General features: G+C 33.5%; 1 protein-coding gene across 1 annotated transcript in view; it reads left to right on the top strand.

Annotated features, from left to right (window-relative positions):
- Positions 1-16,838, top strand: part of FAM227B (family with sequence similarity 227 member B) — a 170,638-nt gene extending 153,800 nt beyond the window's left edge. Inside the window, exons 10-11 of the mRNA XM_057722719.1 lie at positions 12,855-12,952; positions 16,665-16,838. Coding sequence (XP_057578702.1) covers positions 12,855-12,952; positions 16,665-16,838 — 272 coding nt within the window. The remainder of the gene's footprint in view (positions 1-12,854; positions 12,953-16,664) is intronic.
- The last annotated feature ends 962 nt before the right edge of the window (positions 16,839-17,800 follow it).

Here is a 17,800-nt window from a genome sequence, read left to right as displayed (position 1 = left end):
GCAACTAAGCCCGCGTGCCAAAAAAACAAACAAACAAACAAAAAAAAAATAGCATTTTTGTAATTAAAAATAGAATTTTGTAATTTATCCAGTTTTTTCTAGTTATTAAAGTGGAAACATTGGCTTATAAGACCTACTACAAAAAACAAAAAAGACCTACTACATCCTACTCAGAGCTAAAGCCTCAAGTAGATTATTTTAAAAGCATCTTTATTCTTGTAACACACACAAAAAAGAAATACCCAAAACAAAACCTCCTAGAAAAGTTACAAAATGAAATAATTGAATAAACAATCCAACCGAAGGTATAATAGGTGTGAAGATGTATGTACCAAAAACATTGCCTAGAAATATATGTCAAAAATATTCAGACTCTCAAGGACAAACTCACAATTTTTCATTTAAAATCCATAATACTTTAATCCTCCCTTCTTAGATAATAATAGCTAAATCTGACAAAAACAATTAGTAAATAATATATATCAAGAAAACGTTAGTGATTATGATGTGTGTGTGTGTTTGTGAGAGAGAGACACAGACAGAGAGAGAGAGGCTACACGCGACAGATCGAGACTATACATTCAAGTGTAGGTACACATGGAACATTTCCAAACATTTTCCACATGCTAAGTCAAAAATGAAATCTCAACAATATAGGGATCTTATTAACCTTTCCACTGTCCCTCACTCCACTTGATGTCCTTTCTTCCCTTCTTACCTAACTAAATACTGGGGTCAATAGTTATAGTTATTTCTTTGTATTCATCTTCAACTCCTTTTGCAATTTGCCAAGTAACTAATTTAAAATAATAATTAAAAATAATTTTCCACCTTTCCCACATCTGAAAGTGTGCAGCTAAATATACATAGAGAAAGCATTCAACCATGCTAACTAGTCTCATGTTTAATTCATAAGTACCTAACTCAAATGGACCTTAATTCTGTCAGGCAATCAAACAGCTTTCTCTAGTCCTTTATTTCTACCACTCATGGAGACAACTCTTTCCACCATTTTTCTCTTTATATCTCCAACACTACTTCCCCTAGCCTCAGTCTCAGATAGTGATTTTGCTTCCTACCTCAATGAGACAATTAATGCAGTGAGAACTTCCACAAACTCCCACCACCACATCTACTCAATTACCAACATTATTCCCATATCCTCTGCTTTCCGTCTATGCTCCTTTCTAAGGTGAACTTTGCCAAGCACTTCACAAACATAATTTCACTTACTCCTCTAGTGATCCTGTGAGATTGGTATTCATGGTACCATTTTACAACTGAGAGCACAGGTTCAAAGTCACATAATTCGAGAGTAATTGTTGCAGCACTATGTTACCTACCACCTTACTCAAAGGGCAACTCCATGGACCATCGTGTAGCATCAGCAACACCTGTGATGTTATTAGGCCCCAGACCTAATAACAAAATCAAAAACTGCATTTGTAAAGATTCCCAGGTGTTTCTTATTTCCTTCAATGTTTAAAGAACACTGCTATGTATGCCATCCTGTTCTTTCCCATGGGCCTGCCACTGTACTATAGTGGTACCAATTATTTTAAGAATAAAACTAGTTCTTAGATCATAATGTAGTAGCACTCAGTCTTTCTGAGAAAATGTTATTAAGAATGACAGGTCTTCCCAAGGTACTAATTCAAACCTTCCATAAATTCTATTAGTGTTTTGTTGTCTTAAAATGAAACTTCTGATGATGTCCTTTCTCTTGGTGTGATTGATTTGATTACGTTTGGATTCAGTTAGTCTCAGCAGTCAGGATAGGAGCTTATGGTAGCAGATCAAAGAATTTGGGATTTCCAGCTTTAGAAGAGCCAATTTTTATTTTAATCATTCATTTTAACTATTAATTTCTCGTTCATGTAGAAATCTTCGTTTAATTAAAAGCAAAACTAATTTTGCAATTCGATCTTGCAATATGAGCTTACTTCAAGTTGTATTGTTCATGGTGAATATTGAGAATCCACCCATGGAAGAGGTTTGAGAGCCTAGAATTTATTTTTTTTAATAATGGAATAAAATGCTAGTTTGTTTAGTACAGAAGTCTAACTTACAGTAACTATTCTGATGGGAAGCTTTTGGTGAAAGGGTGGGGAACTAACACTGCGTCACTAGGACTTCTGCTAGCATTTTTCCCATTAGAGCACAATGGCTCCAAACAAAGGGGAAATGATATGGGTGAACCACAGCACCCTTCATTTAACATGTACACTAAGAGGAAAACACGAGATCTTGCAAAAGTTTTCTTCCTGCTATATTTGATCTCTTCACATCTTGAAAGAAGCATATGTATTTCATATGTCATACATAACAATGACCTCACCAAAATGTGCATTCTTTACCACTTTGATTTAATTATTTTAATGTTTTGAATTTTTAATAAAAAATACTGTACTTGTATTCCTTTATGGTAACAGGTAACTATGCATTCCTTGGCTTCTCTTTTCTCCATGATTTTCATAGTGGTAGGGTTGGTCCATTCCTGTTTCATTTTGAAATTTATGATAATTTGAAATCATTAGGCTCATTAACAGGTTTGTGACTTAAGGGGTAAAACCACATCACTCACATCATTTGTTAAGCAACTATAGTATTTAAATGAACTCATAATTACCCACCAATTATTTCAATCATCCTCAAAGATTTGAGTTCAGTGCATTATTTCCTGACAGACACAAAGTGAAAATCTGCATAACCACTTCATCTTAATATCCTTTGCTCTTTTTCTTCTCCATATTCTTAAAAGATTCCCTAAGGTAACCCTTTCCTGCAGCCAGGGTGGTCTTCTCAAGGTCCTGCTTAAATGCCTTGTTACCCAACCTCATCCCTATGTACATGCCATTGGCTTGAATTCCTTTTCCATGTCTGAACTTCTGCAAATCCAATCAGTTTTTAAGTGAGCCTTATCTGATTACCTCAACCGACAAGCAGTCTTGGTTTCATCCTTAAAGTTTTATTTCTGATATAATGTTTGCCTCTTTATCTTGTATTAACTTTTCAATAGATGTTGGATTTTTCACAAGTATTACTTGCATATGTTTTATCAACCTATTTGATTATAATTGGTTACGGAAGCCATAAACTATATCTGTTCAACTTCTCTGGAAATTTGTAGTTTTTTTCACATAGGCTGCAAAAAATATTTCCTGAAGCGATGCATGAATAAATGAATAAATGGAAAATAGATTTAGATTTAAGAAATCACATTTGTAGGTTTTTTTCCCACTTTATGGAGGTGTATTAATTAAGTCTATCCTCTCATGCCTTAATTCATATAGTTTAAAATGGGAACATAATTTGAACAAACTAAAAAATGTCTTAAAGACCTCATGTAAATAAGTGAGGAAGCTTAGTCTCAACTGGAAAGTGGGTCACTGAAGATTACATATATATTTGTAATCAAATTCATTATTTCATTACCCAGAGCAAGCTGCAAATTCCATAATTATCTTCAAATAGGTTAGACATTTAGTCCTACCATGTTCCTTGGACGGATAATAAGGTGAATACTTCTGAACAGCTCAATTGATTAACGTACTCTCCCTAGAGAAGCTCTGTGTAATATAATGAATGATGTTTATATAGTAAGTACAGCCATATTTGAGTTTCTAACATTGCGCTATGTTGACCAAGGGCATGAAGACAAAGTGCAATCTGGTAAAAATGGATCTACAAGTGGCCAAGAAAATTAAGTTCTAATATATATCTCCTTCTTGGTCTACCTCAATTCAAGAATATGTCTCAGATTTTCTAAAGGAATAGATAAAATTCAATCACTCCTCAATATTTTCAATATTTTCCCTCAACAAAGCTTTTATAAGTATGAAGTAATAGTAAGTTTGAATTTATACTCCTTATGAAACAATGTTAATAACAATATTGACTAAAATATACATAACCTTTACAGAATGCCAGGTATTGTGACTTGCATATGTGATCTCATTTTTATCCAGTTAATGTCTATAAGTTAATCATTATTATCATCTCCAAATTATGTTTGAAGAAACTGAAGCTTAAAGAAATTAATTTGCCCAAGGTCACTTAGTCTGTAAATGGCAGAGCAGATGTCTAGATCTGTGTCCATCTGACTCCAAGGCTTAACTAATACACTATGCTGCTTCAGGGATGCAAGTTAAGTACACATGCATTTTTCTGTTTTTGTTTTTTTACATGCATCTTCTTTAAACTATTGGTCAAGTGGAAGTTAGATCCACTCTTCTAGTGAATAGGAGGGGAGAGTACCTTGAGAAGTCTCCCAAACTCTAACTAGAATTGTCATGGAAAATACTTGCAGAAATGGTTTAAATATTTTTAGAGCAATTTTTGGAGGAAGATCAGGTCTTGAAATTCTCTGCTATTGGTAGAACATTCACTATGAGTATAGCTGTGATATTTTTCAAATAAAAACAGGAGCCATAGCTCAGAAAGTAGAACAATATTTATAGGGTAATACATGTAAAATATTGTCCCAATAAAGGTGTGTTTTAATAAATAAAAAATATCCTTTCGAGAGCTGCCAACATGGCACAAGTAAAAAGACCCTGAACTTGCCTCCTCTCACAAGCCCACCAAAATCACAACTATCTGCAGAACAAACATCAGTGAAAAAGACTAGAGCCTACCAGAAAAGATCTTCTACAGCTAAAGATGTAAAGAAGGAACAACAATGAGACTGGTAGGAAGGATGGACTTGCAATATAAATAATACCCTACCAAATCATTTGTATGTCTTCTTTAGAAAAATATCTATTTAGATCCTTTGCCCATTTTTTATTGAATTTTTATGTTGCCATTGAGTTATTGGAATTATTTACATATTCTTAACATTAAACCCTTATTAGATATATGGTTTGTAGATATTTTCTCTCAACCCATAAGTTGTCTTTTCTTTGTATTAATTGCTTCCTTTTCCATGCAGGAGCTTTTGTTTGATGTAGTCCCACTTGTTTATTTTTGCTTTTGTTTCTTAGCTTTTATTGCCATATCCAAAAAAGTTCATTGCTAAGGCCACTATCAAAGAGCTTTTTTCCTACGTTTTCTTCTAAGAGTTTTACAGTTTTGAGTTTTACATTTAAGTCTTAAATTCATTTTCAGTTGACTTTCATGTATGGTTTAAGGTAAAGGCCAAACTTCATTCTTTTGCATGTGGCTATCCAGCCATTCCAACACCATTTATTGAAGAGACTATCTTTTCTCCATTGTGTATTCTTGGTGTGTTTGTCAAAAATTAATTAACTACATATTGTTGGGTTTATTTCTGAGCTCTCTATTCTGTTCCATCAGTCTATATGTCTGTTTTAAAGCCAGTACCATACTGTTTTGATTACTATAGCTTTGTAATATCATTTGAAATTAGGAAATGTGGTGATGCCTCCAACTTTGCTCTTTCTCAAGAATGCTTTGGCTATTTGGAGTCTTTTGTAATTCCATAAGAATTTTAGAATTATTTTTTTTATTTCTGTTGAGGAAATTTCCTTCTATATCTATTTTTTGAAAGTTTTTATTGGGAATAAATGTTGAACTTTGTCAAATACTTCCTCAGCATTTATTGAGATGATCATGTCGTTTTTATCTTCAATTCTGCTCATGTGGTATATTATATTAATTGCTTTGCTTATAATAAGCCAAACTTACATCACAGGGATGAATCTCACTTGGTCATGGTGTATAATCTTTTTGATGTGTTGTTGAATTTTGTTTGCTAGTATTTTATTTAGAAATTTTGTATCTATGTTCATCAGAGATATTGGCTTATAATTTTCTTCTGTTGTCTTTGTCTGACTTTGATATTAGGGTAATGCTGACCTCATAAAATGAGCTTGAAAGTATTCCCTCTGCTTCTACTTTTTGGAAGAGTTTTAAAAGGATTGTTAATTTTCATTTAATGTTTGGTAGTATTCAACCATGACATCATCTTGTCCTGTGCTTTCCTTTGTTGGGAGATTTTTTAAATTACCATTTCAATCTCCTTATTTGCTATTGGTCTTTTCAAGCTGTCTAGTTCTTAAAGCAGTCTTGGTAGTTGTAGGTTTTTAGAAAATTATTGTTTTCTTAGGTTATCTAATTTGTTGGCATTTGTTGTTCATAGTAGTCTCTTATGATCCTTCATATTTTTATGGTATCAGTCGTAACATCTCTTTCATTTCTGACTTAATTTCAGTCCTCTCTATTTTTTTCTTAATTTTGTTTTTCTCAGAAAACCAGCTCTTAGTTTCAGTGATTTTTTTATTGTCTTTTTTAGTCTATTTCCTTGATAAAAGTATAGGTATCCAAGTTTCTTTTTGTTTCCGTTTGTATGGAATATCTTTTTCCATCCCTTCACTTTGTCTGTGTGCCCTTACATGTGAATTGTATCTCTTGTAGGCAGCTTATAGATTCATCTTGCTTTCTTTTATCCATTTAGCCAATCTGTGTCTTTTGATTGGGGAACTTAGTCCATTTACATTTAAAGTAATTATTGATATGTGTGTACTTATCACCATTTTTTAATTGTTTTCTGGCTATTTTTAAATTCCCTTATTCTTTTCTTCTTCTCTTGCTCTTTTCCTTTTTAGTGGTATGCTTAGATTCCTTTCTCTTTATCTTTTTTGTATCTACTATAATGTTTTGCTTTGTGATTACCATGAGGCTTATGTAAAATAACATATCTATGACAGTCTATTTTAAGTTGCAACTTAAGTTCAAACACATTCTAGAGCTCTATGTTTTTACTCCTCTCCCTTGCTTTGTTTTTAATGTCACAATTGCTTTTTATCTTGCATATTCATTAACAAATTATAGTAGTTAGTTATTTTTACTACTTTTGTCTTTTAACCTTCATACTAGAATTATAAATGATTAACTCACCACCTTTATAACATTAGATTATTCTGAATTTTACTGTATGTTTACCTTTACCAGTGAGATTTGTACTTTTATATGTTTTTCTATTTCTGTTTAGCACTTTCATTTCAGCTTAAAGAAGTCCCTTCTTGGAAGGCCAGTTTATGGTCATAAATTCTTCAGCTTTTGCTTGCATGGAAAACTATTTATCTCTCCTTCAATTCTGTAGGACAACTTTGCTGAGTAGAGAATTCTTGGTTAGTAGTTTGTTTGTTTTTTGTTTTTTCAGCACTTTGAATATATTGTGCCACTCCTTTCTGGCCTGCAAAGTTTCTGCTGAAAAATCTGCTGATGATAGTCTTATGGAGGGTTCCCTTCCACATAACAAGTTCTTTTTCTCTTTCTGGTTTTAAGAGTCTCTCCTTGTCTTTAAGTTATGACAATTTAATTATAATGTGTCTTGATGTGGGTCTCTTTGAGGTCATCTTATTTGGAACTCTCTGGGCTTCCTGGATGTGGGTGTCTGTTTCCTTCCCCAAGTTAGGGAAGTATTCAGTGACTATTTGTTCAAATAAATTTTCTATCCCTATCTCTATCTATTCTTCTTCTAGGACCCCTATAATGCAAATGTTTGTCTGTTTAATGTCGTCCGGTAAGTCCCAGAAGCTATCTTCACTTTTTAATTTTTTTTTTTCTTTTCACTGCTTTGATTGGATGAATTCCATTGCCTCATGTTTTAGTTTGCTAATCCTTTTTTCTGCTTTGTCTAGCCTGCTGTTCATCCCTTATAATGTATTTTTCAGTTCAATTATTATATTCTTCAGTTCTGTGATTTCTGCATGGTACTTTCTTATATTTTCTATTTCTGTTGAAATTTTCAGTCTGTTCATGCATTGTTCTCCTAACCTCAGTGAGCATCTTAAAGACTGTTATTTTGAACTCTTTATCAAGTAAATCAATTATCTTTATTTCCTTAAGGTCTTTTTCTGAAGCTTTATCTTATTTTTTTATTTGGGACATATTTGTCTGTTCCTTCATTTTCCTTGACTCTCTGTGTTAGTCTCTTTGCATTAGAGAAAACAGCGATTTCTTCCAGCCTTGAAGGAGTGGCCTCTTATAGAAGATGAATCTTATCATTCAACTTTGCCCTAGCTCTTGTTTATCCCTCAAACCTTTGTGATCTTAAAAGAAGCCTACTTTATTCTTAGTGGCTCCCAGTAGTTGAGGGTGTGTCAAGACCTGTCAGTGTCCAAATGAAATGATCTCAGTAAGCATCTCAGGCAGCAGCTTTGAAAGTATGCAAATATACCTCTTTCAGTGAAAGATTGGAAGGTGGGTGTTTCTGTCTGCTCCTTCTGCACTGAGCACTGGGGTGATAGCCAGTTAAGAACTGTTCCTTTGTGTGCTATTATTCTATTGAATCCTCGAACACAAGTCCCACTGGCCACAAGAGCCAGTCTATCAAGGAATGTGTCTTCTGGGCAGCAGCCACAAAAGCCAGTGCCCTGCCCTTCTCTTCTAGAGGATATTTTTAGATGTGGAATGGTAAGAACATGATTTCAAAATACAACTCATTAATATAAAGAATTTTTATGACACCAGTCAAGACTGTCAATGCTTGATTATAAAATAAATGTAGTCTCAATTCCTTTCTATTTTATTATTTTCAACAAGTACAGTTTGTACTACAATATGCAATAACATTGGTCTTTAATTTTTACATCTTTTTAAAAGTTCTTATGTAGATACAGTTAGAGATGACAGGAAAAAAATAATTTGCCAGATATATGTTCCAATTTTTGCTTCAAAGTCCATTTAGTGGTTGATTTTTTAATGTTTTCCACTCTACAGGAAAAACTTAAAATGGGTCCAGTTTTCTTCAACAACTCCTTTGATCAAGTCAAGATTAAAAGCTATTCTATTTTACAATACATTTGTAATGTTTGGTTCCACAGAACCTTAGTTCATAACTACACCACTTCCTAATTTTGGATACCTCTCACTTAGCCCTTTATACAAAAACCATACAAATACTTTTAAAACTGATACCTACCGTGTAGAGCTAAATTGGACTCCATGTTGGATCTGTTTCTTTGACTTTAACTTCTGCTTTTTATTGCTTTAATCATACACAATGGCCTGCCTCAGGGAACCCTACCCACCTGTGAAATTAACACATCCCTTCCCTGAGGCTAGTCATTCCAGGAGATGTTTTCCAAGACTGATAACCCTTTTTACTTCACTTCCCAGCCCCTCCTTCTCTGATTCTATAAAACAAACTGACATCCAGAGCCCAATAAGACACTAGTCTGCCATCTTCACGGTTCACCGGCTTTGGGAATAAAGTCGTATTCCTTGCCTCAACACCTTGTCTTTGATTCACTGGCCTGTCATGCGGCAAGCAGAATAAGCTTGGACTTGGTAACAAAACTAATCACTACTGTCTTACACCTATAACTTGTGTGAGCAGTGATTTAGTCCTTGAAGATACAAATAATTCATAGTGAAAAGTAACAGAAGTAAACTCCTAAAAATACCAAAATGAGGTAATGATATATTTTCCTTGGGAACCAAATATGATATGAATCACTATTTTATTATATACAAAATCTTCATGTTCTCAGAGATACTAAATTTATTTCAAAGTTGGTAAAACCCGAGGATACTAGTGATACCTTACATGTACATAGCACTTTATAGTTAACAAAGTGCATTTATGAGTACTTGAGCTCTATAACCTCTCTGTGAGGCTATTCACAATTATATGTATTATGTTACTATAACATTACTAGGATAAGAAATTTAACTTTATGTTAGTGCATTGTGAAGAAGTCCTTAATGCTTCAATTTGCCAATTTAAAACTTGAATTGCTTGCAGAAATGTAGGAGAATGGTTCTGTAAGTAGGTATGTAGACAAATGTAACTTGTTTGAGGCCTAATATTTACACAAACCAATGACAGGGCCTGAAGATGGTGAGATTGAAGGGACTTGGGGAAGTGTGTGTATAAGAATCTGAAAAATTGGGAAGCATGATAAGAAAATATAAACAATAAAACAGTAAGAATACACTCATGAACGTGCAATACTTTCTTGAAATAATTTGATCATTTTCCTATATTACTGAAACAAAATTGCATTTATGTTTTCTTATATGCTCAAATCACATTCATTTTGTGTGATGACTATCTGTTTTTACTCTTTCCTTATTTCCACTTACATTTGAATACTAGATGAAAGTCTCTGCGAATAGTTCTAAGTTAGATATATTCTAAATATTTTAGTAATATTTTTTCTGTTTCTATAGTTTATTGATATATAATATTATATATGGCCTGCATGAACTTTATTTTTTTGCTAAAATATATGAGTTATTTGCATCTCAGAAAGACTATTAGAATAAAAACTACAAAAGTGAATAAAGGTAACCATACTTACTCGCATAAGTGTCTCCCTTTTAAGGGATGTAATATACCTAAAATAAAAAGGGGATAATTATGAAAATGAAATTTTCCCAATGTAGGTGTAGTAAGACTGGAATATTTTGTCACTAGTGAAATTTCTAAAGATTTAATAAGAACAATTGAGACATACTTTCTTAAAGTTTTATCAAACAGAGTCAATATTGGTGTTTCCGGTGATCTTCCCAAGCATTCAGAGACTCTGAGAACAGAGGAGATGTAAAAAGCATAATCAGGAAAAAATTAATATTTTTACCTAAAATAAATCAATGGAATAGAGGAATATAGGAAGAGGGAAAAAGCTAGTAAATTCAGTGATTTTAAGATTACTTATTACTCATCATATTCAGGTTGGGTTTTTCTTTTATGTAGGATTTTTTTGAAATGTTTTCTTTGACTCTTTTACTTCTAAAATTTCTTTGCTTTGTGTTTTCATTAGTCTCTTACTTTTTGTGTCTATTGCCACTACTCCAAGCCTAGAATCTTTGCCTGATATTAATCTGTCGATAGCAATTCTACAACAAAGTTCAAGCAATCTTCTAAGGCTTTTATTGTGGGTATGGTAGACATGAAATAGAGGTCCTTTTGTTATTAACACCATATCTGTTCATAGTGACTAGAAGTTAAGTAATATCACCTAAATATGTATTTAAGGATGATTCAAAATTGAGCATGTTTTATTTTTAATTATTCCTCACAAAGAGAATATTTTTATTCACTTCTTATTTACCTTTCCAGTGCTTCTTTATACAAATGAAGGCAAATACAATAGATATTCTTATTCCTTCCCTTTTACACTGAATGTAGTATATTTTATATATTCAATCAAGTAATATACTCTACACTGTTCTGCAGCTTGCTTTCCTCACTTAATGATATGACCTATAGATATCTTCACATCTGTATGGGGATTTGCTCATTTCTTTTTACAGCTTATAGTATTCCATCAAATAGAAGTGCCATAGATTTTTCAGCCCGTACTTGATTGGTAAATACACAGGTTGTTTATAATCTCTAAATTTTACAAATTATGCCATAATCATTAAACTTGTACATTTTTTTTTTTTGTATTTATGTAGGAGATTGTGTAGAATATATTCTCAGGAGAGGGGTTGCTGAGTCAAAGAAAAATGTCTGTATTATTGGTACAGATTGTCATATTCCTCTCCATGATGAGTTGTATGCTTTTGAGCAAGTTTTATTTATTTATTGTTTTTAATTTTAAATTTTAAATACATAAGTATTTACTTTTTTTTTTTTTTTTCTCCGTTGGGTCTTCATTGCTTCACACAGGCTTTCTCTAGTTGTGGCAAGCAAGGGCTACTCTTCATTGCAGTGCGCAGGCTTCTCAGTGCAGTGTCTTCTTTTGTTGCAGAGCACCAGCTCCAGGAACACGGGCTTCAGTGGTTGTGGCACACAGGCTCAGCAGTTGTGGCACATGGGTTTAGTTGCTCCATGGCATATGAGAATCTTCCCAGACTAGAGGTAGAACCTGTGTCCCCTGCATTGGCAGGCGGATTCTTAACCACTGTGCCACCAGGGAAGTCCACTGAGCAAGTTTTAAAGTAGAGAAATTATATGGTTCATTGCCTTTCTTGTCAATTCTAACTCAACTTAATCTAACTTTGGGTCCACTCAAAATTTTAAAACACGGTTTCCTTGCTAGCCAGTTCTTTAATCTCTGCCAGAGATAAATGCCTGCTTGCCTCCAGTATTTCAAGCTAATATCTTTTAATGTGTAATGTCAAAAATCAATCCAAGTGACTTTCTTCAACTCTTCTAGGTTTGTCATCAACATCACAATCTGTAGATCTGATTTGTCTACCAGGTAACTGGTAATAATTGTCAGTGACAGAATCTAGTACAGACTTCTCAGATCACCTATTTTCTCTGCCCTACATTAAGATATCCTTAATAATTAGCTTGTGCTTTTACGCTGACATGGCTGATTAAATTATATAGTTCTCTTTTAAGACAAGACTCCCTGGGTACTCTCATGTATATTTATTGTGGTTGCAATAAAAAATTACCAAGTCTTTCCTTATTTGGGTATGTTGTCAGTATGTGGAAAAGGTAGACTCTAACATGCAAAGGCCCAAGCCTCCTATTGCATTTAATTAGAGGGTCATGGAAAGAGCTGTGAACTCAGAAGCCAAAGACCTAGGGTCTGCGTCATCTTCCTCTACTCTTAATAAGTGGTAGAGCAAGACTTAGAGCACAACTTACTCTTAGAAAAAGTCATAGAGTTTCCTTCACTTTAGTTTTCTCATCTATAAATTGTGGGAAATGTTACTTAGCTCACAAAATGGTTTGTGAGGATGACATGAAATAGTGAAAGTGAATGAATTTGAGAACTTTAAAGCCCTGTTAGGTAAAATGAGATGGAATATCCATTTCCTCTGACTGAGACAAGCTACAACAATATCCTAACCTTCTCTCATACATTTTTACTTCTCTCCATGTTAAAGGTGCATTGCTAGGAAAAAAGAAGGGGTATCATGCCTTTTGGGAAGAAAAAAGTACAGAATTTAAGAAAATATTTTATTTTCTGTTTTAGATATAGACTTCAATATGACAAAAATTTTAAAGAACCCAAAAGCATATACAACGCCTGCATCCAAGGAAGAATCAAGATTACCAAGACTATTAACAAAGGTTTGGAGTATAATAATTATAAAAATGTCCGTCTTCAATTTCCAATATAATTAATTGAACAGTTTCACATGGACAATGTTGGTTATTACACTCTCGATATATATTTTAGGAAAAAATTAATGATCAGAAGAGATTTATTGGAGAGGTTGATCTTAATATTAAAGTGATATTTATTTCTGAAACTATCCTCATCTCTAAGGAAAAAGAATAGCATTTATTTTTTTCTTCATACTTCTGGCACTGCTTCTCCTTGGGTTGACACACGAACATGGCTCTGATCTCAGTAAGCATTAAAATTGCAGAGGAAATTTCAATGGAGTTTTCAGCAGCGGTTGGCCTGTCCCCACCTGTTAAACCATGGTCCTAGAATACATGACCACATGTAGGTACTGTTACTCTTAAGTCTTGAATGCTTGTTCTCCACATTTTTGAAGGTGCCTCCCAAATAGAGATCCCATGGACTTGCCACCTTGTGTTGCTTTAGCCAAGATTTGATGAGGCCCTTGGCTTAAATTTCTGAATTTGATCTCTTAACTTGTTAGCCAGTTAAGTTTTAAATCTGTTGCAGTCTTTATTGATAAAATCTTGTCTGTATTATCTAGTCAAGTCTGACCATTATTTTAAATTTTAAATTATGCTTGTACAAAAATCACTTTCAGAAAGTCAGTATTCATATATTTCCTGGTCTTTAATAATCCAGGTATGTAGAACCTCTTCCAACCTTCACAGTGCTGCCAAGGATGTTTTGTCAGTACTTCGGATAGAAACTGGCGATCTCTAGGGAGTCAATGTGGCATAGATGGCAATATGACACCATCCTGCCTGCAGGCAGTAGGAGGCAGGGGAATGGATGGGAGTAGAGGAGGAGGGCAAGGTTGCTAAATTTAGAAATAAGGGAAATGTAATAGAAATTGTGTGAAATGTAATAGAAATTTAGTGCTTCAGCAAGCACAAAAAATGGTCTTTTATACTTTGCTTACAAGCTGAAGAAATATGGACAAATGGGTTTGTAACTGACTGAATAACTTTTTTCAGATGTCGCTATTAACAGATAGCAAATTGCAGATATGTCTTTGGTAGTACACCATATTGCTACATCATTGGCCCTGTCTCGTGCACAATATTTTATCAACAATTTTGATAAAAATATGACTGCCATTTTTTATTAGCTATGTAAAAGTCATAAAACTTGGAAGAATTATGAATGTATTGGATGATCAAAAGTTTACAACAGGCTGGAGTAACAAGCTGATCTTAGAAGATAAACTGTTACTGTGGGAAAAAGTAAAAAGGTCCAAAATTATGACTGTATAAGTATAGGATAATAAAGCCTTGGCTTGGAGGCATCTGAAAAGATTTGGGAATCACTTTTAACAGTAAATGCTGTATATGTCAAAGGTAGAATGTTGTTGACCCCAAAATCTACTGTATTCATGGGCTGTTTAAACATATGGAATCTACTCCATGCTGATTAGACAATAAATTGTGTATTATGTTTATTTTGGAGCCCAGCATTGTAAAAGTGTGTAAATAAACAGAAGTGTATCAGACAGAAAATAATCAGGATGATAAAGGGCTCTGAAACCATAATGTCTAAGCAATAGCCAAAATATTTCAAGGCATTTCCACTAGAAAAGACAAGACTGGAGGCCATAATAAATGTTTTTAACTATGTAGAGAGCTAGCATAGGAAAGCAGGATTAGACTTTTTCTGGGTGGCTCAAAAAAGTTTTTTACCAAAAAATAAAAAGTTTTTATTTTTACCAATAAGTGAAAGCTGTAGGGAGATATATTTCAGTTCAACATAAAGAAAAGTCCAAATGCTGAATGGGTGCTTATGGGTTCCCAACACCCATATGAGCATTGACAGTACACACATTCAGACCTCAAAAATCAAAGTTTAGCTTTCTAGCCATTGTCAGCAATTATCCTTTAATAAATTAACAGAAAAACTGAAGCCCAAAACCATTCCTTGGACTTTCTAGTTCATACCTTGTGACCCTTCTAAAGTTTATAGGATTGCTTGGTTCTTCAATTTAGTAGTAAATTGACTTTGGCTATAAAACTCTTGTTTTATGGAATCTTAAAGGTCTCTGAGAGTTTTCTGCCATTATCTTTTGTGAGGGTAATTGGAAGCAGTGGGGCTTCTGTAAATTGTTTTGGCTGCTTGGAATGTCTTTAGCAAGAGTTCTTTGGACAACTGGAGTACTTAAAGAATCCAAGAAAATGAATTGACTTCTTATCTATATTGAATCTTCCAATGTACAAACATGATATGTTTCTCCCTTTATTTAGGTTTTTCAGCATACAAATCTTGTACATGTTTTGCTAGTTGTATAACTATTTAATTTTTTGGAGCTATTATAAAGGATATTCTTTTTAATCCCAAAAAAAGAAGAAAAAAAAAGAATCCAAGAAAATGGCTAAGTCTCCACAAAACACTGGATTTGCATTTAATACCTACTTCTGCTCTTGCCTGATTGAACTATGCTTAAAAAAAACCCATAGATTCTCACAAAGGAAGAAGGATCTGTGTACTGTGGTTTTCCTAGTTTAAAAACCGGTAACTGCAGAAAAATAACAGGAATGTCTATTTCTAAAACTTCAGTAAGATAGATACACAAGGCAGAAGACAGGAAAAGGGTCAGAAAACATCTTTCTAGATAGGCAAGATTTCCTTTTAAACTTGACAAAGCCTGGTCCAGTTTTGCATTCAGTTTTTAAGATCAGGCTAGATATAACCTGATGCGAATTTTCATGTGAGACTCTGGTGAAGTAGATGATTTACATCATAGAAAATACAGCTGATATTGGCATCAAGTTTTCACCATCAAAGAACTGCTTTTGATTACAATAGTACCACTATTTGAAATAATCCTGAAGCAGCTATGAATGAATACAATGAAAAATTAACCATAAGCAAAAGAAACATAAGAGAAATTTATGTATCAGTAAAACAAATGAGAATAAAATTTTACTTCCCCACAAGAAGTGGAATCAACAATGAGTCTCTCATCTAGGCATTACAAAAATTGAGGAAAGACTTAACATATGAGTAGCTGCTATACTTACCTTGTATCCTACAAGAAGTCAATAGTAGAATATTGGAGCAATTATAACTGTGGTTGTTGTTTCTTTGACATAGAGTTCATGCTCAAAGTGTTTTTCATCAGCACTTTAATGGGCTTCTGACCTCCTTTGTCCTGAAGAGAAGTCACCTTGTTAACCTTATTGGGGTTCTCTTATATGTTGTTTTTCTCTTGCTGCTTTTGAGATTTTTCTTTTTGTCTTTGCTTTCAACACTTGTGATTATGATACATCTAGATGTGAATTTATCCTACTTGGAGTTAAGCTTCTTGGATGTGTTTTTCATAAAATTTGGAAAGTTTCAGTCATTATTGCTTCATATTTTTTCCTGTCCCTTTTTCTGGGGCTCTGCTCATTCTTTTCTCTTTCCGTTCTTTAGATAGAATGATCTCTGTTGGCCTGTCTTCATGCTAAAAGACTAGCAGAGCCTTACTGCACATACTCACAGTATCATACTTGAGCAAATTACTTTAATTAAGAATATGCCTCGCAGAATTTCCCTTTATTTGTTTTAATATACCAGATAATAATTGTATTTGGAGTTATAACGAAGTTATATTTTATTCACAGTTCTTTAAAAATACGCAAAAGTAATAATTGACTCATTTTTTTCTACCCTTTACAGTCCCATTATAACAGTAGTGGTCCAGAGTTTAACCGTGTTCTCTTCAATTTGGGAGGTCAGAGTCCACTGATTTTATATTATCTTAAGATGCATGAGCTAACTGGTATTTCCAAAGCCCCTAGGCAAGTCAAGATTAAACTCACTGAAATACTGAAAGAACCATATCCTTTTTAAGCTTTGCTTTAATATGATCTGTTTCCAAAATATTCAAAACTTTTAACTTTTTTCAGTCTCTCAGTTAAGAAAAAAATTTCAGTGCATTTTATAACTAATGCTTTATTTAGCATTCAATTACATTCAAAACTTTCATAGCATGTTTGACTAAAAGTGTTTTCTCTTTTAGATCTAAGGCTGTGATTTTGCATGTAAGAAAAATAAAACAAAACCTAGGAACTTTAAAAACCAGTATATGTAGCTCTTTAGTAAAAGACTATTTTTACAACTTTACTGTTCACTGTTCAGTTTCAAACATTTGTCAGAACTGTGGGTCGTAGGCTTCTAGTTTTCTCCAGAAGAAAGTTTCAAATGTGCCTTAGCTGTGTAATCCTTTGTTCTAATGAAAATTTATTAGAAAGCTTAATATGTAAAATATAATATAAATGAAATGGCAGCTCTTTTGTTGCAGCAGGGGTGTCTGTTTACATTCTTGTGCCCCCCTCTACATAACCCATTCTGGCCCGGGTCTCACTAGGGGCTTGGATGAACCCCAAGGGATCTAGTACAGTGGTCTCCAAACTGGGGTATACACAGCTCTGGTTGGAAAATTTTTTTTTTTTTCTATTTCTATCTTTAAAAATAAAAAAGAAGTCTCAATTTACTAATATTTAGTAGACATGTACCCTCACTCAGTTGATATTTCAGTCTGCACTCTACTATGTTGAGGGATAATAATAACATCTTTGCTCTTGTGTTGTTGTCTAAGTTTCACAACATATTACTGTTTCTTTGGGTATTTAAGCAGATTTATAGATTATATCATACAGCTTAACTAAATTAACACTTACTCATGGACCAATAGCTTTAAAAGTTTCCTGAAAAGAAACTTTGGATTGATGATAATATTTATAATGCAAGAATAAATTTTTTTTAAAGGCAGAATGATATTTCCCCCATTCCTTAAAGGAACTCTTTTTCAG

The sequence above is a fragment of the Hippopotamus amphibius genome, chromosome 2 (genome assembly GCF_030028045.1).
Source record: "Hippopotamus amphibius kiboko isolate mHipAmp2 chromosome 2, mHipAmp2.hap2, whole genome shotgun sequence".
Classification (NCBI taxonomy): Eukaryota; Metazoa; Chordata; class Mammalia; order Artiodactyla; family Hippopotamidae; genus Hippopotamus; species Hippopotamus amphibius.
This window is presented reverse-complemented; position numbering and strand designations above follow the sequence as displayed.